The following is a 23,719-nucleotide window of genomic DNA, read 5'->3' on the forward strand; positions in this document are numbered from 1 at the left end:
TCAAGCTTTGGGACAATGTCATTACGCATACAGGTGTGCCCATGCATGCATGCATGCACGCACGCACACACACACACACACACACACACACACACACACACACACAAACGCGCGCGCGCGCACGCAGAAGGAAAAGGGGGGGAGGAGGAGAGGGGGGAGAGGGGGGGGTGGAGAGAGAGAGAGAGAGAGAGAGAGAGAGAGAGAGAGAGAGAGAGAGAGAGAGAGAGAGAGAGAGAGAGAAGGGGGTAGGCAGAGGGGGGAGGGGGAGGGGGTAGGCAGAGGGGGGAGGGGGAGGGGGAGAGGGAGAGGGAGAGTGCGCCACATTGCCCTGGCCAAACAGAGTGCCTGGAGCTTGATTTGGCCGAGAGAGAGAGAGAGAGAGAGAGAGAAAGAGAGAGAGAGTGTGTGTGTGTGTGTGTGTGTGTGTGTGTGTGTGAGCCCAGCCATACTTATAAGGGATCTCCCCCCCCCATTTAGTGGCAAGCTTTGGGACAATGTAATTACGCACACAGCTTGTCACATAAGCTGCAACAAATGAATGCAACAGTTTCACAATCACGAAGATTCTCTGTGCTCTGTTAAAATATATGTTTCTAACCTTTTAGGAGTTGCATTCCATTTTGGAAGGTTTGACTCTTAACTCCTTTGTTGTAACATACTTCAAACCTTAATTGTTATTTTCATTTCTATGAAGATGTCTATGTGGTAGCTCTCCTGCTCTATTTATCACAATTATTTGCGACAGTAACGTTTTCTTACCACGTGACTCATATTCTACAACCAACGCATAGTATGACAACTGCCAAGACTACAGAAAGAGAATAGAAACTTCAGTGACCAGAAAGACTGTTCATGTTGTTGTTGTGGTCTTCAGTCCTGAGACTGGATTGATGCAGCTCTCCATGCTACTCTATCCTGTGCAAGCTGCTTCATCTCCCAGTACCTACTGCAACCTACATCCTTCTGAATCTGCTTAGTGTATTCATCTCTTGGTCTCCCTCTACGATTTTTACCCTCCACGCTGCCCTCCAATACTAAATTGGTAATTCCTAGATGTCTCAGAACTTGTCCTACCAACCGATCCCTTCTTCTAGTCAAGTTGTGCCACAAGCTCCTCCTCTCCCCAATTCTATTCAATACCTCCTCATTAGTTATGTGATCAACCCATCTAATCTTCAGCATTCTTCTGTAGCACCACATTTCGAAAGCTTCTATTCTCTAAGCTATTTATCGTCCACGTTTCACTTCCACACATGGCTACACTCCATACAAATACTTTCAGAAATGACTTCCTGACGCTTAAATCTATACTCGATGTTAACAAATTTTTCTTCTTAGGAAACTCTTTCCTTGCCATTGCCAGTCTACATTTTATATCCTCTCTACTTCGACCATCATCAGTTATTTTGCTCCCCAAATAGCAAAACTCCTTTACTACATTAAGTGTCTCATTTCCTAATCTAATTCCCTCAGCATCACCTGACTTAATTCGACTACATTATATTATCCTTGTTTTGCTTTTGTTGATGTTCATCTTATACCCCCCTTTCAAGACACAGTCCATTCCGTTCAACAGCTCTCCCAAGTCCTTTGCTGTCTCTGACAGAATTACTGTCATCGGCGAACCTCAAAGTTTTTATTTCTTCTCCATGGATTTTAATACCTACTCCGAATTTTTCTTTTGTTTCCTTTATTGCTTGATCAAAATACAGATTGAATAACATCGGGGATAGGCTACAACCCTGTCTCACTCCCTTCCCAACCACTGCTTCCCTTTCATACCCCTCTACTCTTATAACTGCGATCTGCTTTCTGTACAAATTGTAAATAGCCTTTCGATCTCTGTATTTTACCCCCACCACCTTCAGAATTTGAAAGAGAGTATTCCAATCAACATTGTCAAAAGCTTTCTCTAAGTCTACAAATGCTAGAAACGTAGGTTTGCCTTTCCTTAATCTTTCTTCTAAGATAAGTCGTAGGGTCAGTATTGCCTCATGTGTTCCAACATTTCTACAGAATCCAAACTGATCTTCCCCCAGGTCGACTTCTACCAGTTTTTCCTTTCGTCTGTAAAGAATTCGCATTAGTATTTTGCAGTTGTGACTTATTAAACTGATAGTTCGGTAATTTTCACATTTGTCAACATCTGCTTTCTTTGGGATTGGGATTATTATATTCTTCTTGAAGTCTGAGGGTATTTCGCCTGTCTCATAATCTTGCTCACCAGATGGTAGAGTTTTGTCAGGAGTGGCTCTCCCAAGGTTGTCAGTAGTTCTAATGGAATGTTGTCTACTCCGGGGGCCTTGTTTCGACTCAGGTCTTTCAGTGCTCTGTCAAACTCTTCACGCAATATCATATCTCCCATTTCATCTTCATCTACATCCTCTTCCATTTCCATAATATTGTCCTCAAGTACATCGCCCTTGTATAGGCCCTCTATATACTCCTTCCACTTTTCTGCTTTCCCTTCTTTGCTTAGAACTGGGTTTCCATCTGAGCTCTTGATATTCATGCAAGTGGTTCTCGTTTCTCCAAAGGTCTCTTTAATTTTCCTGTAGGCAGTATCAATCTTACCCCTAGTGAAATAAGCCTCTACATCCTTACGTTTGTCCTCTAGCCATCCCTGCTTAGCCATTTTGCACTTCCTGTCGATATCATTTTTGAGACGTTTGTATTCCTTTTTGCCTGCTTCAATTACTGTGTTTTTATATTTTCACCTTTCATCAATTAAATTCAATATTTCTTCTGTTACCCCAGGGTTTCTACTAGCCCTCGTCTTTTTACCTATTTGATCCTCTGCTGCCTTCACTATTTCATCCCTCAAAGCTACCCATTCTTCTTCTACAGTATTTCTTTCCCCCATTCCTGTCAATTGTTCCCTTATGTTCTCCCTGAAACTGTGTACAATCTCTGGTTCTTTCAGTTTATCCAGGTCCCATCTCCTTAAATTCCCACCTTTTTGCAGTTTCTTCAGTTTTAATCTACAGTTCATAACCAATAGATTGTGGTCAGAGTCCACATCTGCCCCTGGAAATGTCTTACAATTTAAAACCTGGTTCCTAAATCTCTGTCTTACCATTATATAATCTATTTGATACCTTTTAGTATCTCCAGGGTTCTTCCATGTATACAACCTTCTTTCATGATTCTTAAACCAAGTATTAGCTATGATTAAGTTATGCTCTGCGCAAAATTCTATCAGGCGGCTTCCTCTTTCATTTATTAGCCCCAATCCATATTCACTTACTATGTTTCCCTCTCTTCCTTTTCCTACTGACGAATTCCAGTCACCCATGACTATTAAATTTTCGTCTCCCTTCACTGCCTGAATAATTTCTTTTATCTCATCATACAGTTCATCAATTTCTTCGTCATCTGCAGAGCTAGTTGGCATATAAACTTGTACTACTGTAGTAGGCGCGGGCTTCGTGTCTATCTTGGCCACAATAATGCGTTCACTATGCTGTTTGTAGTAGCTTACCCGTACACCTACTTTTTTATTCATTATTAAAGCTACTCCTGCATTACCCCTATTTGATTTTGTATTTATGATCCTGTATTCGCCTGATCAAAAGTCTTGTTCGTCCTGCCACCAAACTTCACTAATTCCCACTATATCTAACTTTAACCTATTCATTTCCTTTTTAAATTTTCTAACCTACCTGCCCGATTAAGGGATCTGACATTCTACACTCCAATCCGTAGAACGCCAGTTTTCTTTCTCCTGATAACGACGTCCTCTTGAGGAGTCCCCACCCGGAGATCCGAATGGGGGACTATTTTACCTCCGGAATATTTTACCGACGCCATCAGCATTTAATCATACAGTAAAGCTGCATGCCCTCGGGAAAAATTACGGCTGTAGTTTCCGCTTGCCTTCAGCCGTTCGCAGTACCAGAACAGCAAGGCCATTTTGGTTAGTGTTACAAGGCCAGATCAGTCAATCATCCAGACTGTTGCCCCTGCAACTACTGAAAAGGCTGCTGCCCCTCTTCAGGAACCACACGTTTGTCTGGCCTCTCAACAGATACCCCTCTGTTGTGGCTGCACCTATGCTACGGCTATCTGTATCGTTGAGGCACGCAAGCCTCCCCACCAACGGCAAGGTCCATGGTTCATGGGGGGAGGAGACTGTTCATAATGTTGTGAGAAATAAATGGAATGAGGAATTTTTGAACTTGGCTTATCTGGCTTGTTGTCCAACATTGCAACCACTTAACCATGATGCCGTGGCTGCTTAATTACTGTCAATGTTACACTTCTTCAACTGGAACTGTACACTGTCCCCCCCCCCCCCCCCCCCTCCTCCTCCAGCATACCTTCTTCCTGTTTTCATGCTTTATCTGTGTTCAGTTTTCAACAGGCTACCCACTGGGCAATCGTACCACTAAACCTGAGGGGGGAGAGGTGATAGGGAGTTCCCTGGTTAGTAGAGCACCTAGCTGCCTGCTGATCAGGCAGCACTGAGTTATGGCTAGAGTTTAAAGAGGGCGCAACAAGGCGAGGACTGTTTTATGCATCTGTCACACATCACTCAAGGAGTTCTTAAGCGGACACTCATCTGCCAGACAGAGATATAAGCCAACAAACACCTCCACTCAGAATCTGCAAACCATCAATATCAGTATCAGTATCTGGAGTATGAACAGTGCCTCAAGACACATCAGAATCACGTCTGCAGTCCTGCCAAGAAGAGCCAGACACGACATTCTATCAATTATTATAGTTATTGTTCACTAAATTCTGAACTAGATCAGAGTTTATGGTAGTTCAGTGCAAATAAATGTGTGAACTATTGTCTTGAACCAGCTTAATATTACAGGTAAGTAGTGTACTATTTCTTTTAACAACATACTGTAAACTGTTGCTAACCTATGCTGTCAAATATTTTCGTTTGGCTGTTGCCTAACCCCATCTGGCCCAGTGACAAGGCTGTAAAGTTGCTGCATGCAAGCAAGCCACCTCATAACAGCAGCAACTTTTGGAGGGACGGATTTTCTTCTTGCATGAAGTATTTGGTTAGTACAACCATAAATATGTGTATGTGTGTGTGTGTGTGTGTGTGTGTGTGTGTGTGTGTGTGTGTGGTGGGGAGGGGGGGGGGGGGGGGGTTTAAGCTCAACAATGTTTCCAGCCCTGTTTATGTGTCTGTTGAATGGTTAATGCCTTGACTATATGTTAAGTGGTAATTCTTACTCCTGCCATTACTGATATTAAGAGTTCACAAAACACTAATTTCTTTGAGTATCACACATTTCTCCTGAAGCATCCTGTATTTATTAATACTACACATGATATACAGTACACTTTTATGTTAGTGTCAGTTCTTTTCAAAAACAGCAGTAAAAAAAAGGGGGCTTCATATGTGCCAAAATTTTGCCAACATTTCTCACCTGAGACCAGCAGTAACTTCCTTCCACAAGCGGCGAGACTCATTGTCAGACTGTTCTGCTATTGGTCGAACACGTTTTTTTGTTATGTCGATACGATTAACATCAACAAACACCTCGGTTTTCTGAAACAAACATAACATGAGTAAGGTACAATAACACGCATGCAACCCCCCCCCCCCCCACACACACACACACACTATTATTTCTATTAATCATGCAGTACATACTGAGAAATGAAAGATTCACCCTGGTTCTTGAAAATAAGGCACTTCATTTGGAAAATGATGAAGAGAAGGTTTGTGCAAGGTGGAGTGGTATACTACACTGCTATTTTAACTGAGAAACATAAAGGGTAACTACGATAATGATTAAAGCAGAAGAAATGAATTAAAATTTGTGCTGCAGCCAGGAATTGAACCTGGGTCTTCTTCTTGCTTGCTAGGCAGAAATGCTCACCATAACACCACCATAGCACTATGGTTAACATTGCTGCGTGAACAACCTAAGTTGAGTGCCCTCCCCACAACAAACTTCAAATCATATCTTCTGCTTATTTTCCCTTACACTGTCACTATTGCCAAGGCTCTCTGGCATTGGAATAGCACTCCAGCGTTGGACGTAATAGAAAGTCCTGTACCACAGAGGATCTTCTAGATCTTATAATTACATTTTTCCCTGAGACATTCATTAATTCATTTCTTATGCTTCAATCATTATCATAGATAAAGAAGAGACTTTAATGTCCTGGGGAAAAATGTAATTATAAGATCTATAAAGGGAAACTGATATGAACAATGAGCTACAAATGAAATTCTGGAGTTGTTAGTTAAAATTTATAGATGCAGGGCCCAACAGCAACATGAATTACTAAATACTTCAAGTTTCCAGCCACATCAAGTGTAACTTTCATCACCTTCTGATCAAATACTCCTCAGACAGTGTCGAGTAGTGAACAACTGCTGTGCTATCAATGTATCTATGTAGTCATGTTATATAATATGACGTGAAGTGATGCTCAGTCCATCACCAAATAAGACAATGTTTTTGTCTTACATCTGGTGAGGCCACTTCATATACCCAGCTTCATTGAGCTGCTGGTGATCTTTGTTGAGAGTGTTTCTCAATATTTTAACTTCCACTGCCCTATTTATTATGTTCTCCATGTGACAATGGAAGTGGTTTCAAATAAAATTTTCTATTTGTTTCCTGAAATACATTCCACTACAGCCAATTTCTCAGAACATCATAGATGCAAACACCTTGTGCTTCATCAAGCATTAATCTGTTGTGTACACTATCCGCCACACACAACCGAACCAAAAGCATATAGTTTCTTATATATGCTGAGAATTTTGACTCCGTTATAATCCTTCATCGGCCTGAAACATTGTCGCTGTTTGTACTGGAGACCTGAAGACTGATATGTTGCTTGAGTTAGAAGCCAGCTAGCTTCCCCACTATTTAGCCATTAAACCGTAAAAAGTCAAATGTGTCATGGACACAGTATTAAAAGCAACTAAGCTTCTTGAGTTGTAAAGTCAAGTCCATATCACAAAAAATAATGCATAAGCAGGTTTACTGTGGATGGAGCTGGATGGTTTCCAATTACAATGTGGTTTGTCTGGTTGCAACAGTCTGTGTTGCAATGAGAAGGACACTAGCTTACTCAGTGACGAGTATGTGTGTCTGCATGATATGCAGTTGTGTTCAGTGAATTAGTGCTCAAATAGCAGATCATTTTTCATTTTTGTGATATTGTTTCGTATCACGTACAGTGCAGTTTCGAAAACACTAGAGGTAGCTTGTTTTATTGTTTAGCTTTGATTGGTACTTCTTCGTATATTGTTTTATATAGATTTGGACTGTAGAAACGGATGGGGACTGTGCTGCTTGCAAAAGGCCACCATGTCAACTGGCTGTTGTCTGTATACGGCTGCAAAGTGGCACTGGTCATGGTTAACAAATAAAAGTCTCTAGATGTTAATGTGTCTCCCAATGCTCAACATCTAATCAGCCTGTCCTCATATTAGGGTGAACGACAGACAATGGTGGGTTTATGATATAAATATATAGACTTTCTTGCTGGTGTCAATCTCTTAAAATATTTCTGGGTGTACTGCAATGTCACCTAATAAAATACTTAAAAAGCTAAAATAAGCTGATGTTTCGATCAAGTTCCAGCAGCTGTCATCAGGGTTGAAACACTGGTTTATTTTAGTATTTTACAAAATGTTGTGGCAGTACACCCAGAAGGATTATAATGAGAATGCTAAGTTTGCTTACTCTACAGTCAAAAGGCGAATGTGGATTCAAACATGCAAAAGTTAATTAACATGTTGAAGACTGTTTGCAATGAACTCCTGATTTACATGTATACACAAGGGGATGGAGGTACTCTACTAGCTATTAAAATTGCTACACCACGAAGAAGACATGCTACAGATGTGAAATTTAACCGACAGGAAGAAGATGCTGTGATATGCAAATGATTAGCTTTTCAGAGCATTCACACAAGGTTTGCACCGGTGGCGACACCTACAACGTGCTGACATGAGGGAAGTTTCCAACTGATTTCTCATACACAAACAGCAGTTGACCGGCGTTGCCTGGTGAAACGTCGTCGTGATGCTTCGTGTAAAGAGGAGAAATGCGTACCATCACGTTTCCGACTTTGATAAGGGTCGGATTGTAGCCTACCGTGATTGCGGTTTATCATATCGCGACACTGCTGCTCACGTTGGTCGAGATCCAATTACTGTTAGCAGAATATGGAATCGGTGGGTTCAGGAGGGTAATACAGAACACCGTGCTGGATCCCAACGACCTCGTATCACTAGCAGTTGAGATGACAGGCATCTTATCCGCATGGCTGTAACGGATCGTGCAGCCATCTGCACGAACAGTTCGACGACGTTTGCAGCAGCATGGACTATCATCTCGGAGACCATGGCTGTGGTTACCCTTGATGCTGCATCACAGACAGGAGCGCCTGCGATGGTTACTCAACGACGACGCCTGCAATGGTTACTCAATGACAAACCTGGGTGCATAAATGGCAATACGTCATTTTTTCAGATGAATCCAGGTTCTGTTTAAAGTATCATGATGGTCGCATACGTGTTTGACGACATCGTGGCGCACACACAGGGGAAGCGTGTATTCGTCATCGCCATACTGGCGTATCACCTGGTGTGATGGTATGGGGTGCCATTGGTTACACGTCTCGGTCATCTCTTGTTCGCATTGACGGCACTTTGAACAGTAGACATTACATTTCAGATGTGTTACGACCCGTGGCTCTACTCTTCATTCAATCCCTGCGAAACCCTACATTTCAGCAGGATAATGCACGACCGCATGTTGCAGGTCCTGTGCGGGCCTTTCTGGATACAGAAAATGTTCGACTGCTGCCCTGGCCAGCACATCCTCCAGATCTCTCACCAATTGAAAATGTCTGGTCAATGGTGGCCGAACAACTGGCTCGTCACAATATGCCAGTCACTACTCTTGATGAACTGTGGTATCATGTTGAAGCTGCATGGGCAGCTGTACCTGTACACGCCATCCAAGCTCTGTTTGACTCAATGACTAGACGTATCAAGGCCGTTATTATGGCCAGAGGTGATTTCTCAGGATCTATGCGCCCAAATTGCATGAAAATGTAATAACATGTCAGTTCTAGTATAATATATTTGTCCAATGAATATCCGTTTATCATCTGCATTTCTTCTAGGTGTAGCAATTTTAATGGCCAGTAGTGTAGTTTTAAATATGGTAGCCGGCCGGGGTGGCCGAGCAGTTCTACGCACTACAGTCTGGAACCGAGCGACCGCTAAGGTTGCAGGTTCGAATCCTGCCTCGTGCATGGATGTGTGTGATGTCCTTAGCTTAGTTAGCTTTAAGTAGTTCTAAGTTCTAGGGGACTGATGACCTCAGAAGTGAAGTCCCATAGTGCTCACAGCCATTTGAACCTTTTTTTAAATATATTAAATATACTGATTGCTATTTCTTACTTAAGGGGGCAATAACTGGCCTGTATACATACCAACTACAAAACTATGAAGTAGGAAATCTCCACCTGCAAATGTATATTCATTAGACCACATTAAACTTTTGCTTAACTTCAAACTCAGCTATCTCAAACCTGCCCCACAATTTAACATTCAGTTATATACAAAAAATTAATGTGTGTGTAACACCCAGTCATTGCCTATAAAATTATGAGCATATTGTGAGCACTCAAATAATCTCTAAGTGCAGCATTCCTGACTGTTATTTACAATGTATTATTTCCAAGCAGTGGTGGCTTCAATTCAATTTTTGCTCTTTTAGTACTACAGAGAGACGCTAGATAGATGTTCCTGCTTCCACCAAGTACTACATGGCTTGAAAAATATTTGTAGATGTAATCAGTCCCTGCACATTTGTTGTCCCAGTGTGCTTCTGCAGTTGTCTTGATTGGAAAAGTCTGTCATAAAATGTGGAACGGTTTGACTGATGATGAAATTATGTGGCTGCTTGAAGAAACTGGATCCTAAACTGATGATGATAGTTATGAAATCAATGACAGTATTTTTGAAACTGACAGTAATCTGCTTCTGTCCTTCATGTTATAAGCTGGAGCCACACCAAGAATACAAAAATGTTTACGACATTTGGGGGGCCTGTTGCAGTCACTGTTCCCCAACTATTAATGTGTTAATCATCCTGGAACTATGGACAGTTAGAGACACATATTATCTCAAGGCCATGTGTATGTGTTTTTGTTTTTGTTTTCAGAGGGCTATTTTAACCCGGCTGATCCTAACGCGATTACGTATTTCTATTGGGTCCATGAAGTTAGAGTTGAAAGAAATTCTCTTCAAAATAAAACTTCATCTGGTACCAATCAACAGCTACTAGTGAAGAAATCAAATTTTATGTTTGGAGACTAATTAGAGAGGAGAGGAATTAGAGATCAGTGGAATGTGATATCCACTGTACCCTAAGCATCAGACCAATCACTGTCTGTAATGCCTTATACAGAAATCTTTGTGTTGTCAAAATTTGCAGTTGGTGGCACAGACAAATCCTAGAAATATGAGGTTTCCAAAAAAATCTTCACACATTGCTGGTCAGAACCAAATTGACAGTCTAGATGATTATAAAATGTGACCATACCAACTTGATCTCGATACAAGAATTCACGTTGTACAATATTTCACATTGATATTTCTCCAACAAAACTGACGAGAGCTAAAAAACATGAGCAAAAATGGTGTGAGCATTCTTTACTGCAACTGTATGGAATGTTACACTCTTGATGGAGCAATCTAAGATCTTGAGCCTGATGTTGTTGGAGTATGTGTTCTCAAGCTATTTTAAAAACCTTACAGAAGCAGTCAGTCTTGCAAGATGGCCTTGTTTCATTACAAAAATGAGCTTGCTGTTCAGGCAGCCAAATCACAAGCAGGTGCAAGGGACTCCCAAACATAAAAAATGCATGTATTTCTCTCAATAAATAGATAAAGGGAATCATTTGTGTACTTGGTTGTTTCATTGGCTCTACAGCATTCGCTGACATGGCCATTAGCACCATTTCAAGATTGATTAAAACTTCTCTTTAAAGATGGCAGAAAAAAAATCAAATAATACCAGGAGATTCTGTCATTAATAAATACTGAGCTATTCCAAGTCACAGATGAGTAACGAGAATATTATTTCTATATTAAACAGGTGGTTGCACTCAATGCATTAAAAAAATTACATTCATACTCCTAAGAGGCAAGGAATTAGATTTTAACCTCTCACGAAAGTTTAAAAGGCACTTGGGGTACCTCAATAACGTAGCTGTAAAATTTATATCTTCAGTGTCACAAATCTATGGCTGTTTATATCAAATATGTTGCTATTTCTGAGGTGGTTGTTACAGTGTGACAGCTGCTTCCTTCCAAATCCGTATCAGATTTTGCTTCCATACTGATATCAGAATGTACAATGTCTCTTGCTTCCAAACATATTGTATGCCCACTGCTCTCTCATTGGGTGCATAGAACCAGCAGCTGACACACCCCCTTTTGTTCCCATCATACGTCATTGTGAGTGTTGCAGAAATGTATATTATTGTTGATTGTTTGTCTGATTTTAAAGTCGAGTCAATTCTGACTACAAATGGATCAGGCAAATTGCAGTTTAGATATGGTAGAAATTCATAAAAAGCCAAAGTATGTGATACAGATTCCCATGGTTGGCAACATGACTTAATTTGCTGGCTCTTCTCCACTCTCCTCCCCATACCCATCCTAGTTCTCGGCCAAGATGCTGTCACTGTTCCCCCTTCACACTTTGCTTAGTACCGTGCTTGAGCAGCTGCAAACACAGACAGCAAATTCTTCTAAGGTGAAAGTCATATATAACAACAGCAACCAATACAAAAATAAAAGATCACAGTCAAGATTCAGTCCAATTCTCAAACTTTCGGGCATCCCGTGATCTGACATTGTTTTCTACTTAAGTTTCCATCTTGTCTCATCTGAGTGTTACCATCATATTCTACAGCTGATTAAAGGCTCTAATACATGAATAGTGACCAAATTTATCATCTGCATCTGTGACCAAATTTATCATCTGCATCTCACTTAGTAAATTACTATGGTCTGTCAAAACCAAATGAAATACTGATTTGGGTTCAGAATCGAGCAACGTTTTTTGAAGGACAACATTTTTGCTTCTGAATGTTACCCTTAGTTAAGAAACAGCATAAATATTAATGTATGGTACACAAACACGTATGAGAAATTTTATTGTGAACATGTTAAATACAATTCCTGTGTTTCATAAAACTATTAAATTTTTAGCAGAACAATAGATTGTTGTAGTGGCTAGTTCATAGTTTCTTGCACATTCCTTCACTAGTGCCGTGCAAGTAAAATATCACGCGTTTGTTTGAGTGCACATGACCTCAACAGACAATGCTTCATCTGTAAATGCACCAAGACTCTCAAATAATCTGTTCAACAACATAAAAATATTGACCTCCGAAGCAATATATATTTATTTATATCACTTCATTGGTGACACCACTTTCTGGTGCACAGCTGCTATTTTTGCAAGCAGAACATAAGATTCTTGAAAAGAGAGAGAGAGAGAGAGAGAGAGAGAGAATATTTATGTAAAAAGATCTAGTAAGTGTATTACTCACCTTTATAGCTGTGGTCATTAATATAAGGAGTGTTCAAATCAAAACAAACAAAACACTGTAACAATCAAATTGCTTTAAGTTTACATATTCCACTTTGGGATAATGTAATGAGACATCTAGGCAATGAATGCATGGATTGTCACCTTCCCCTAAAAAACTCAAAGCTATGCCCTCAGCAGGCAAATGATGCTCACCATATTTTTCGACACATGAGGTCTGATACTCATCAAATTCCTTGAGCATGGAAAAACCGTTAATAGTAATGTGGACAGTGAGACACTTCAAAGCCCACCCGGCTGCTCACAGGGATTGTGCTCCACAATAAAGTGCATTCACACATCTCCAAGGTGACACGAAGTGTACTGGCCAAGTAGGAACAGGTTAAGGATCCATCCCACAGCCCAAATACGTTGTCCTGTAACTTCCATGTGTTCAGTCCACTAAGAAGGCTCAAAGGGATCTGATTCAACTCTGACGACAAAATGAAGAACACAGTGGAGTACTGGCTCCTGTCACAGCCACAGCAATTCTGGTAACAAGGGAACAGTGGGATAGCTGGGCTCAGGCCTCTGGTGAGTACTTTTGAGTAAAGACTTCAATTATTCCCTCAATGTTGTTTCGTACCTTTTATTTCGAACACCCTTCATACAGACTTGTGTGGTGATATTTCACTCCTGTGAAGTAGCTGGTTTCAATCTTAATGGTGGAAAAAGTTTTTAATACCAGTATTTGACAGCTAAGGGAAGGAGAGGTACTAGCATGAAGTCACTGATCACCAGACTTTCCACAAATGACCTGCATTAAATTCCACACCTACATGACATCTGACTGTATGAAGGCATGTAACGTTGTTGGCGATGATACATCTATCACACAGGGTCATTACGTCTGACCTCCCCCTAGATGCTATCTGAAAGGAGAAGACAATGTGTTGGCTCTACAATTCACCTTCTCCATAGATATGGCAGTACGGACATGACACCAAAACTCTGCTTCATCATAGCCACCTACAGGGACAGGCCTATAAAAAACTAACACTGAACACTCACACTTCACAAAGGAAAGATACCATTTTGATTGAAAAACTCTTCCAGTTACTGCAGGTGCCAGAACGAGACCCCCCCCCCCCCCTCAGCCCTCCCACTCCCCATCCCTGTTGGTCCCACCACTAGTGATCGGTCAGACAACACCACCAACATACTGAAGACATCCAATAAACAAAATTTGGTAGTCTCATGTGAAACTACCAAGAATAATTAATAATTACATCCTAATAAGATAAAGATGACATACTAAACGTGTGATTATTTATTTGGTACCAGAGTATTTAAAGTTTTTAATTACATATACATACCCCGTCAGCCCATTTAGCTTCCATACAACCATTCCACTCTCCACTGACAGTCAGAAATGGCTTCTTGTCACCAGGCTGAAATGCCTCCGCTGTAATACGATTCTTCTTACCACCATAAAATGGTTTAGTATGGAACTCAATATTTGCACTGTAACCAGTTTTGGCACATGTAATTGTAACCGAACCACCCAACTCAATCCATGGAACTGTCAGAATTGACCTGCGTCAACATAAATTTGTATGACAATATACAGACATGGCCAAATTACATTCAACTGCTGTAAACATATTATAAAACCCATTTGAAACAATTGTTACAAAAGTTAACAGTTTGCAATACTTTTGGTTTTCTTATTTTTTACTCAGTCTTTTTTACACTAACTGGTGCTATTTTTGAGCTCTTGTGAAAGTTCATTCTATAGTACTATATATTCACTTACTTCACACACACGTTTATTTCATTTCAAAACTATATCTTATTCTCCCAGGTCACTATTCTTTACTTTCACTCCCATGCGCCTAGCTTTGAAAAGGCATGAACAATGAAAGCAATCCAACTTTTTATTTCTCCTATGTTTGCAAGCACAAGACATTACATATCATCAGCCTAAATATTTCACCCATTGCTTCAACACACACACACACACACACACACACACACACACACACACAAGGGGGAGGGGGAGATAGAGATAGATCGATAGATAGAGAGAGAGAGAGAGAGAGAGAGAGTGGGAGGGGGGATTTCTGATTAATCTCTGTTGAGTACTATTGATTACCGAATCCATGGTTATAAAAAGCTACAACAGCTGTTAGCTTAGCGTATCTGTTAACCTGATGCTGCTTGTCAAGTTTTCTCAAACTGATGGGCTGCTCAGAACCACATGGTGCCCACAGAACTGATTATCTTTTCTGACAATCCTTCAAATTATTTTAAAACAAATGATATATGATCCATGTTACTACTACATCTACATACCTACTCTGCAATCCACTACGTGGTGTATGGTAAAGGGTACCATGTACCACTACTAATCATTTCTTTTGCCATTTCACTCACAAATGGAACAAGGGAAACACAATCATCTATATGCCTTTGTACGAGCCCTCATTTCTCCTATCTTGTCTTCGCATTCCTTACATCAAATTTACATTGGTGGCAGTTGAATTGTTCTGCAGTCAGATGCAAATGCCTGTTCTCTAAATTTTTTTCAATAATGTTCCGTGAACAAAAAGTCATCTTCCCTCCAGGTATTTCCATTTGAGATCACAAAGTGCATCCATTGTATTGTGTGTTGAACAAACCTGTCTGTAACAAGTTTAGTAGCATGCTTCACAATTCCATTGATGCCTTCCTTTAATATGACCTGGCTGAAATCACAGACACTCAAGTAGTGCTCAAAAATGGCACATCCAAGTGTTCTTTATAACATCTCATTTTAAGTGAAATCAAGCATTGGAAAATCCAGGACGGTATAACGCCAGTATTATGAAAAGGAAAGATTGCTACTCACTTTGAGTGCAGACAGGCACAACAGAAAGGGATTAAAGCTTAAGCTAAGCACTCTTTTTGTTGTGCCTATCTGTGACTCAATGATTCCTCTATACCGTGAGTAGCGATCTATCCTTTACATAATATTGTTGTTCCTCCTTTGAAGGTGAGACACACTTTCCTAAAATTTTCCCAATAAACCGAAGTCAACTAAAGCCCTCACTTTGCAACATTATGCTTATTTATTTAATCAACATAACTGCGTCAAGCAGCTCCCCGCTAATACTGTATTCAAATATTACAGATTTTTTTCCCCTACTCACCTGCATTAACTTGCATTTTTCTACATTTAGATATGGTTGCCACACATCACACTAAGTAGAAATTGTTTCCAAGTCATCCTGTTCTTTCCACAACCATTCAACGATGACACCTTCCTGCTGACTAAAGTGTCATTAGCAAACAGCAGCAAATTTCTCTGCTTACCCTGTCAGGCAGATCATTTATGTACACAGAGAGGTCCTGTCATATTACCCTGGAGCACTCCTGATGGTATCCCCCCCACCACACACACACACACACACACACACACACACACACACACACAAGTTTCTGATGAACACTCACAACTGAGGACAACATACTGGGTTTTATTACTTAAGAAGTATACAAGCCACTCACATTGGGAAGATATCCCACACGCTTGGATTTATGTTAACAGTCTGCAGTGGGCTACTGTGTCAAAAGCTTTCCATAAAGCTAGAAATATGGAGTCTACACATAAAATTATTTCCAAACCGAGCTCACATTTCCCTACTAAGAACCCACTAACTCTTAAGGAATACTGTAATTTACTTTAACTATAAGCCCACCCATTTTGTCAGAATTTTTCTGTGTCCAAAATTATCTCTTACTTTAAGTTTAAATAACACAAAATAGAGTATCTGCATTCAACAGTATTATGAAAAGGATAGTTGTTACTCACCATACGGTGGAGATGCTGAGTCGCAGATAGGCACAACAAAAAGAAAGTAAGCTTTCGGCCAACAAGCCCTTCGTTGGAAGTAGACACCACACACACACACACACACACACACACACACACACACACACACAAAATCCCAAACCCTTCATTTGGTTTGGATTCACTGATGATAACTTCAAAATCTGGATCAAGGGTGAGGACACCCTATCCACATTCCATCCAGAACCTCAACACCTTCTCCCCCATTCACTTCACCTGGTCCTAATTGATCCAACAAGCCACCTTCCTCGATGTTGATGTCAACCTCAAAGATGGCTAAATCAGTACCTCCATCATCATCAGACCTACCAACAATAGCTCCACTTCGACAGCTGCCATCCATTCCATACCAAGAAGTCCCTTCCACACATGCTAGCCACCCGTGGCCATCACATCTGTTGTGATGAGCTGTCCCTTTCAAAAAATACTGAGGATCTCTCAGAGGCCTTCACAAACATGTACAAAAACAGATCTCCCATGCCTTAGTTCTCCAGTCACCCACCACTTCCCACAGTCCCAATGTCCGGTCACAGAGGAGCATTTCCCTAGTGACTCAGTAGCACCCAGGACTGGAGCAACTGAAGCACATTCTCTGCCGTGGTTTCGACTATCTCTCATCGTGCCCTTAAATGAGGAATGCCCTACCCACTATCCTTCCCACCCCTCCCACAGTGGTACTCCACTGTCCACTGAACCCACAAAATATCCTTGTCCATCCCTACACAACTCCTTCTCCCAACCCCTTGCCTCATGGCTCATAACCTTGTAACCTTGTAACAGACCTAGATGCAAGACCTGTCCCATACACCCTCCCACCATCACCTACTCCAGCCCGTTCACAGACATCATCTATTCCATCAAAGGCAGGGCTAACTGTGAAACCAGTCACATGGTCTACAAGTTAAGCTGCAACCTTGTGCTGCATTCAATGGGGGCATGACAACTAACAAGCTGTCTGTCTGCATGTATGGCCACCAACAACTTGTGGGCAAGAAGCAGCTTGACCACCCCCACTGCTGAACATGCCGCCCAACACAACATGGCTGCTTCATACCCCGGAGCACCTGGAGCCTTCTCACCAACACCAGCTTTTCTGAATTGCACAGGTGGGAACTCCCCCTGCAATATATCTTATGTTCCCATAACCCACTTGGCCTAAACCTTCATTAGTCTTTGTCCTTACCCTCTAGCCCCTTCCCTGTTCCCATTCAAGCACCAAACAATCCTCTATTCCACCAATGCACCGCACCACACCCACAGTCTTCTCTCTCTTTTTCTTCCTTTACCTCCCACCCCCCTCTGTCTAACTTCATGACCACACGTAGCTGCTCTATCCTCTCTTCATCTCATCACTGTATGCTCCCACAATCAGCACTTTACTGTCCCCCACCCTTACTCTGCTACCCTTCTCCCTCCTCGACCCAGACCCCTCCCTAACCCCAACACCTGGCTGCTTCTCCCATCACTCACTGCTGCTCACAATCTGGCCTCAGCAGCCAGAGACTGTGGTTATGTGTGTGTGAGGTGCATTTGCTTCATTGTGTGTGTGTGTGTGTGTGTGTGTGTGTGTGTGTGTGTGTGTGTGTGTGGCGTCTGCTTCCAATGAAGGCCTTGATGACCTGATTGTGCCTACCTGTGACTCAGCATCTCTGCTATATGGTGAGTAGCCACTATCCTTTTCATAATATTGTTACATTTCATCCTGAATTTTCCAATATCTGCATTCATAATTTCAGTGCAAAAGAGGAAAGGCAAGAACAAAAGGGAGGAGAAAACTCCATGTATATCAGTAGAATTCTCTGTAACAAGCGATGATGAATGTTTTTGTACATTCTTTTCAGTGGAACTTTTTGTAGACACTCCACCCCACTGTAGAGAATACACTACGACATGCCAACTTCATCTTGTTACGAGATACCAGTTTTACTTTTTCAGTCCTTTGTGTTTTACTTTTCAGTCCTTTATGCTACCCTCCTGAGTTCTTGTTTATTGAGTTTTAAGACTGTGCATGACCTAGACTACTAGTTGTTGATGTTTATGGAGAAGGGACAACTGTTAGTATCACATGTAAAGCTATCTAACTATATTGTTTGGAAGCAGAGCACAGAATTCAAGAGTATCAACTTTTGTTACAAGTTTCAAATGACAATGACACAAATCTGTTAGTCAGCAACCGTCTGAAGCACCTAGCATGAGATATGAAGATAATTAACAACTGTCTGTTGTTACAGAATATTTTCATTTGATATGGAAACTAATTTAAATATTTTGTTCACAGGAGGAATGTGCACGAGATAGCTGATAACGAACACATTTCAACTGGAAACACTCACTGTATTTCACAAAATACTTGTCATGAAAAAGTCTTGTGTGCTTACTGTTCCAGTTGCTTATTTCTGACCACACATTCGTACGATCAGCATTTCATCCTAGAAAGTGTCTATGTTTAGTCACAATCTTGCAGCATTTTCTGCTAATATTCATGACCAGGAATGATACTTTAAACACATTTCGAAGTTAAACAGTCAAAACATAGGTACAAAGCTTTTGAGTGTTTACCAATAAAGATTTTTTTTATGGAAAGGTGATTATCATCATTTCTTATGATTTTGAGGATATAATCCCTATGCACTGGACAAAGACAGAATCATCTCCATTGTCTAATACGATTCATAATGGGTCATCTAAGCAGGAGTTTCCTCAAAAACAACAAAAATTGGCGAAGTATAAAGTGCTTTTTAACAAATACAACAACAAAAAAAGACCAGCAAGAATTATCATTGTGATTATACATCAGTCTGAATGTGGATTGGTGCCTCATACATCTTTCCTACTGATTAAGCCAAATGTGTTTTTCAATTCAACAACCTGAATATCTGACTTAGTGGTAAGACTTTTTATGAAAAAAGAATAATGGAGTATTTTGCAGAGTTCACAGAAAATTACTTCCCCAAAGGAATAAAAAAAATTTGGAATCTCACTGGTCAAATATTGAGTGGTTGAAAGAGAACTATATTTTCCAAACTCTTAACTTTTTTTTTTTTTTACCCAATTTATCATTCTACCATTGCAAATCAAAATCCTTGTTCTCTGCAACATCCAATATTACACTGTTGTGGTTAATGGTGGTTGGCAAAGCATGCACAGAGTATACACCAATAAAGTACTGATGGTTCTGATCAGTCTCCAGCCATAAGACTCAAATCCATGTGTAGCTGAGCTTCCACAGATGCTCACCATTTATCACCACCAAGAAACAAATTTTACTTGCAGAACACTAGGGATGGGAAGATGTTACAACTCCATGCAAAAACATAATGCACACTAAACACTGACAGACATGCAATGCTGACCATTGTGTTCATATTAACAATTTGCTGAAAATATACAAGAATTTGTTTCTACTACATTTAAATCACTTAACAAAATTCTCAAGTTATTCACACAGACACGTGCAATAACGACTAACAAATATGATTACCTACATGAATAAATAATTTTCTTCTAATAAGCATAGGACTATCTCCACACATAGTTTACAAGATTATAAATTATTTTAATGGGTTATGTTTTAAATTTCATAATCACAAAATCAGATGCAGAACCTGGTCCTGTCGTTTAAGTATCCTTCAAATAACTGTAGGTATTTTTTAAAGATGCAACCATCAATTTTTATCAATGATATTCTTTTAAAAATATCTTCACTTGATACAAAGAGATACTTATGCAAAGAACAAAACCTTCTCATAATTATCTTTTGAAAGAAATGACAGATGCCCACCTGCCATATCCATTGGGGAATGTAACTATGTACTCCTCGTCGTATTCAAGGACGGAGATGCAGCCCTGGCCAATATTGTGGACGCCAATGGACAGACCCAAAAACTTTGATTTAGTCCACACATGTGCACAAAAGCTGATACGTTTGTCATAATGTTCTGCATAAAAAGCTGAAACTGGATAAATGTTTTATAATTAGCACATACATATGGAGATCAAAAAGAAAGTGAAAAGTGAGAAGGCAGCAATGAGAGAAGGAGGCTGTTCCAAGGGAAGAGAGGAGGCTGAAGGGGGATATTCGGTACATGAACATAGAGGGGAGTTGGGGAGGATAAGTAATGAGTAAATGGGGAGAGAGAATAAGATGAGGTCTTATGACACGAACAGCATGTCAATGCTTTAGATTCCCCCCCCCCCCCCCCCCCCCCCCCCCCCGTCTCTCTCTCTCTCTCTCTCTGCTGTGCACATGCATATGAAATGTGGGGGTGAGGTGTGCTTGGGCTGCATGCAAGTGCAAACCAGAGAGAGAGAGAGAAAGGGGGGCAGAGTGTGTTAAAGATGGAAAGGATTTATGTAATATGTTTATTTTTGGCCAACAAGGCCCTCGTCGGAAACAGACAACGTACACACACTAAGGAAAATGCAACTCAGACTCACCTCAGTGCAGTGTCTGGCTACTGACGTCACACGGGGGGGGGGGGGGGGGGGGGGCAGCTGTGCATGATGGGAGACCCAACTAGGTGGTGGAGGTATAAAAGGGGGCTGGGATGGGGGGGGGGGTGATAGCAAAGTAGGGATGGACGACAGTAAAGTGCTGCTTGGGGGGCCATACAGGGATGGGGCAGCTATGAGCACTCAGGAGGTTAGACACAGGATCCAGGAGGGGGGAGACCACATGAAGCAGAAAAGGAGGGAGGTAAAAAAAGACTGTGTGTGTGTGTGTGTGTGTGTGTGTGTGTGTGTGTGTGTGTGTGTGTTTGTGAAATAGAGGGCTGTGTAGTGCTTGGAATGGGAGCAATGAAGGGGCTAGAGGGTAAAGACAAAGACTAATGAAGGTTTCGGCCAGGAGGGTTACAGGAATATAGGATATATTGCAGGGAGAGTTCCCGAGAGTACAATTCAGAAAAGCTGGTGTTGGTGGGAAGGCTCCAAATGCTACGGGCTGCGAAGCAGCCATTGAAATGAAGAATGGTTTGTTGGGGTGTGTTCAGCAATGGGGGTGGTCCAGCTGCTTCTTGGCCACAAGTTGTTGGTGGCCATTCATGCAGACAGACAGCTTGTTAGTTGTCAGCCCACGTAGAATGCAGCACAAGGTTGCAGCTTAACTTGTAGATCATGTGACTGGTTTCACAGGTGAAGCTTGTGACCAGACTGGAGTAGCTGGTGGTGGGAGGATGTATGGGACAGGTCTTGCATCTAGGTCTATTACAGGGGCATGAGTCATGAGGCAAGGTATTGGAAGCAGGAGGTGTGTAGGGGAAGCAGGAGGTGTGTAGGAATGAACGAGGATACTGTGTAGGTTGAGTGGGTGGCAGAATACCACTGTGGGACAGGTGAGAAGGACGGTGGGCTGGACATGCCTATTTTTCAGGGCACGATGAGAGGTAGTCGAAATCACAGCTGAGAATGTGATTCAGTTGCCTCTGTCTGGATGGTATTGAGTCACAGGGGGAATGCTCCTCAGAAGACCCTCAGAAGTTTTCGAAAGCGACAGCTCATCACGACAGATGCGACAGCCACAAGTAGCTAGCCTGTATGAAAGGGACTTCTTGGTATGGAATGGTTGGCAGCTGTCGAAGTGGAGTTATTGTTGGTGGTTGGTACATTTGATATGGACAGAGTTACTAATGTAGCCATCTGTGAGGTGGAGGTCAATATTCATGGAGGTGGCTTGTTGGGCTGAGTTTGATCAGGTGAAGTGAATGGGGGAGAAGGTGTTGAGGTTCTAGAGGAATGTGGATAGGGTGTTCTCACCCTTGATCCAGATCTGGAAGTTATCATCAGTGAATCCAAACCAGGTAAAGGGTTTGGGATTCTGGGTGTTTAGGATTGATTCCTCTAGGTGGTCCATGAATAGGTTGGCAGTGGATGGTGTCATGCGGATGCCCATACCTGTACCCCAGATTTGTTTGTAAGTAATGCTTTCAAAGGAGAAGCAATTGTGGGTGAGGATATAGTTTGTCATGATGGTTAGGAAGGAGGCTGTATGTTTGAAATCCGTCGGGCTTTGGGAAAGGCAGTGTTCCATAGCGGTAAGGCCATGGGCATTACAGGTGTTGGTGTAAGGGAGGTTGCATCAACAATGACGAGCAGGGCGTCATGTGATACATGAACAGAAACTGTGGAGAGTCGGTGGAGGAAATGGTTGTTATCTGTTGTATAGGATGGCAGGTTGCAGGTAATATGCTGAAGAGGCCTACGAGAGCGGATATTCTCTTGTTGGATATACAGCAATCGTCTACAATGGGTTTCTAATCGCCCAACTGCACCTTGCTGCCCTACCCCCTCCCCACCTTGTCTCTGTATGTTGCCACGAACAGCACTTTACCATCCTCCACCTTTACCTTGCTATCCCTCCCCCTCCCTGCCGCAGCCTTCTCTTTACCCTCACCACCTGGATGTGTCTCCCATCATGTGCAGATGCTTGCAGTGAAGCCTCAGCACCGTGGTTTTGTGTGTGTGTGTGTGTGTGTGTGTGTGTGTGTGTGTGTGTGTGTGTGCGCGTGCCCTGTTGGCAGAAAGCTCATTTTCTGACGTCTTTTTGTTGGCCTACCCGCTACTCAGCATCTCTGCTATATGATGAGCAGCAACTATCCTTTTCATAATACTGATACTTCGCACTTCAAACACTATAGAGAAGGGCGCAGTCTCTGTCAGTGTTTCTATTAGTTCTGATGAACCTGAACTGAATGTATCTCACTACAAACTAGAAATCTAACAAAGAAGTAAACCAGCCTATCTTACAATAAGTTTAACAAAGTAATCATCATACATACTGGGTGGATGGTGAGAGACCTGCTCAGCAACAAATGTTAGTTGTGAAGAAGTGCACCATGGCAGAGGGCCTCCTGGAACTGACCCTCCACCTTTCTCAACTCCTGGTACATCCCAATGGCACTGGAATACCTCTCCTAATACTGGGTTGTAAGGCTTTTTTGCAACCACTGATTTGCGTCCAGCATGGTACGCAGACATATACCATCGTAGTACCTGTACCATGCGGTCTTTTGGGTCCTTGAAATCTGCAATACTAAAAAACAAAAGTGTTACCAGTTACAAAAGTGAAATTATATTCTTAATTCATTGAAGGACTTTCATATTTGCAAGTTACTATGTTTATCTCCCAAATAAAGTATGACATAGAATTGCTAGCCAGTATTTAGCTTCAGGAAGCAAAATGTGTATTACTGCTGATAGATGCAAATAAAAGCAAAAGTGAAACACTACACAGCTTTCAGTCCTTACAGTTCCTTCCTCAGAGAGAGAGAGAGAGAGA

The 23,719-nt window shown here is 41.6% G+C and overlaps 1 protein-coding gene across 4 annotated transcripts in view; it reads right to left on the reverse strand.

The window, feature by feature from the left end:
* Positions 1-23,719, reverse strand: part of LOC124797845 (oxysterol-binding protein-related protein 9) — a 513,791-nt gene that overhangs the window by 24,401 nt on the left and 465,671 nt on the right. For all 4 annotated transcript variants that reach the window (XM_047260898.1, XM_047260896.1, XM_047260897.1 and 1 more), the window contains 4 exons: positions 23,220-23,473; positions 20,225-20,399; positions 13,928-14,147; positions 5,394-5,515 (listed from right to left, as the gene is read on the reverse strand). In XM_047260898.1, the coding sequence (XP_047116854.1) occupies positions 5,394-5,515; positions 13,928-14,147; positions 20,225-20,399; positions 23,220-23,473 (771 nt within the window). The remainder of the gene's footprint in view (positions 1-5,393; positions 5,516-13,927; positions 14,148-20,224; positions 20,400-23,219; positions 23,474-23,719) is intronic.

Source organism: Schistocerca piceifrons, chromosome 5 (assembly GCF_021461385.2).
Source record: "Schistocerca piceifrons isolate TAMUIC-IGC-003096 chromosome 5, iqSchPice1.1, whole genome shotgun sequence".
NCBI lineage: Eukaryota > Metazoa > Arthropoda > Insecta > Orthoptera > Acrididae > Schistocerca > Schistocerca piceifrons.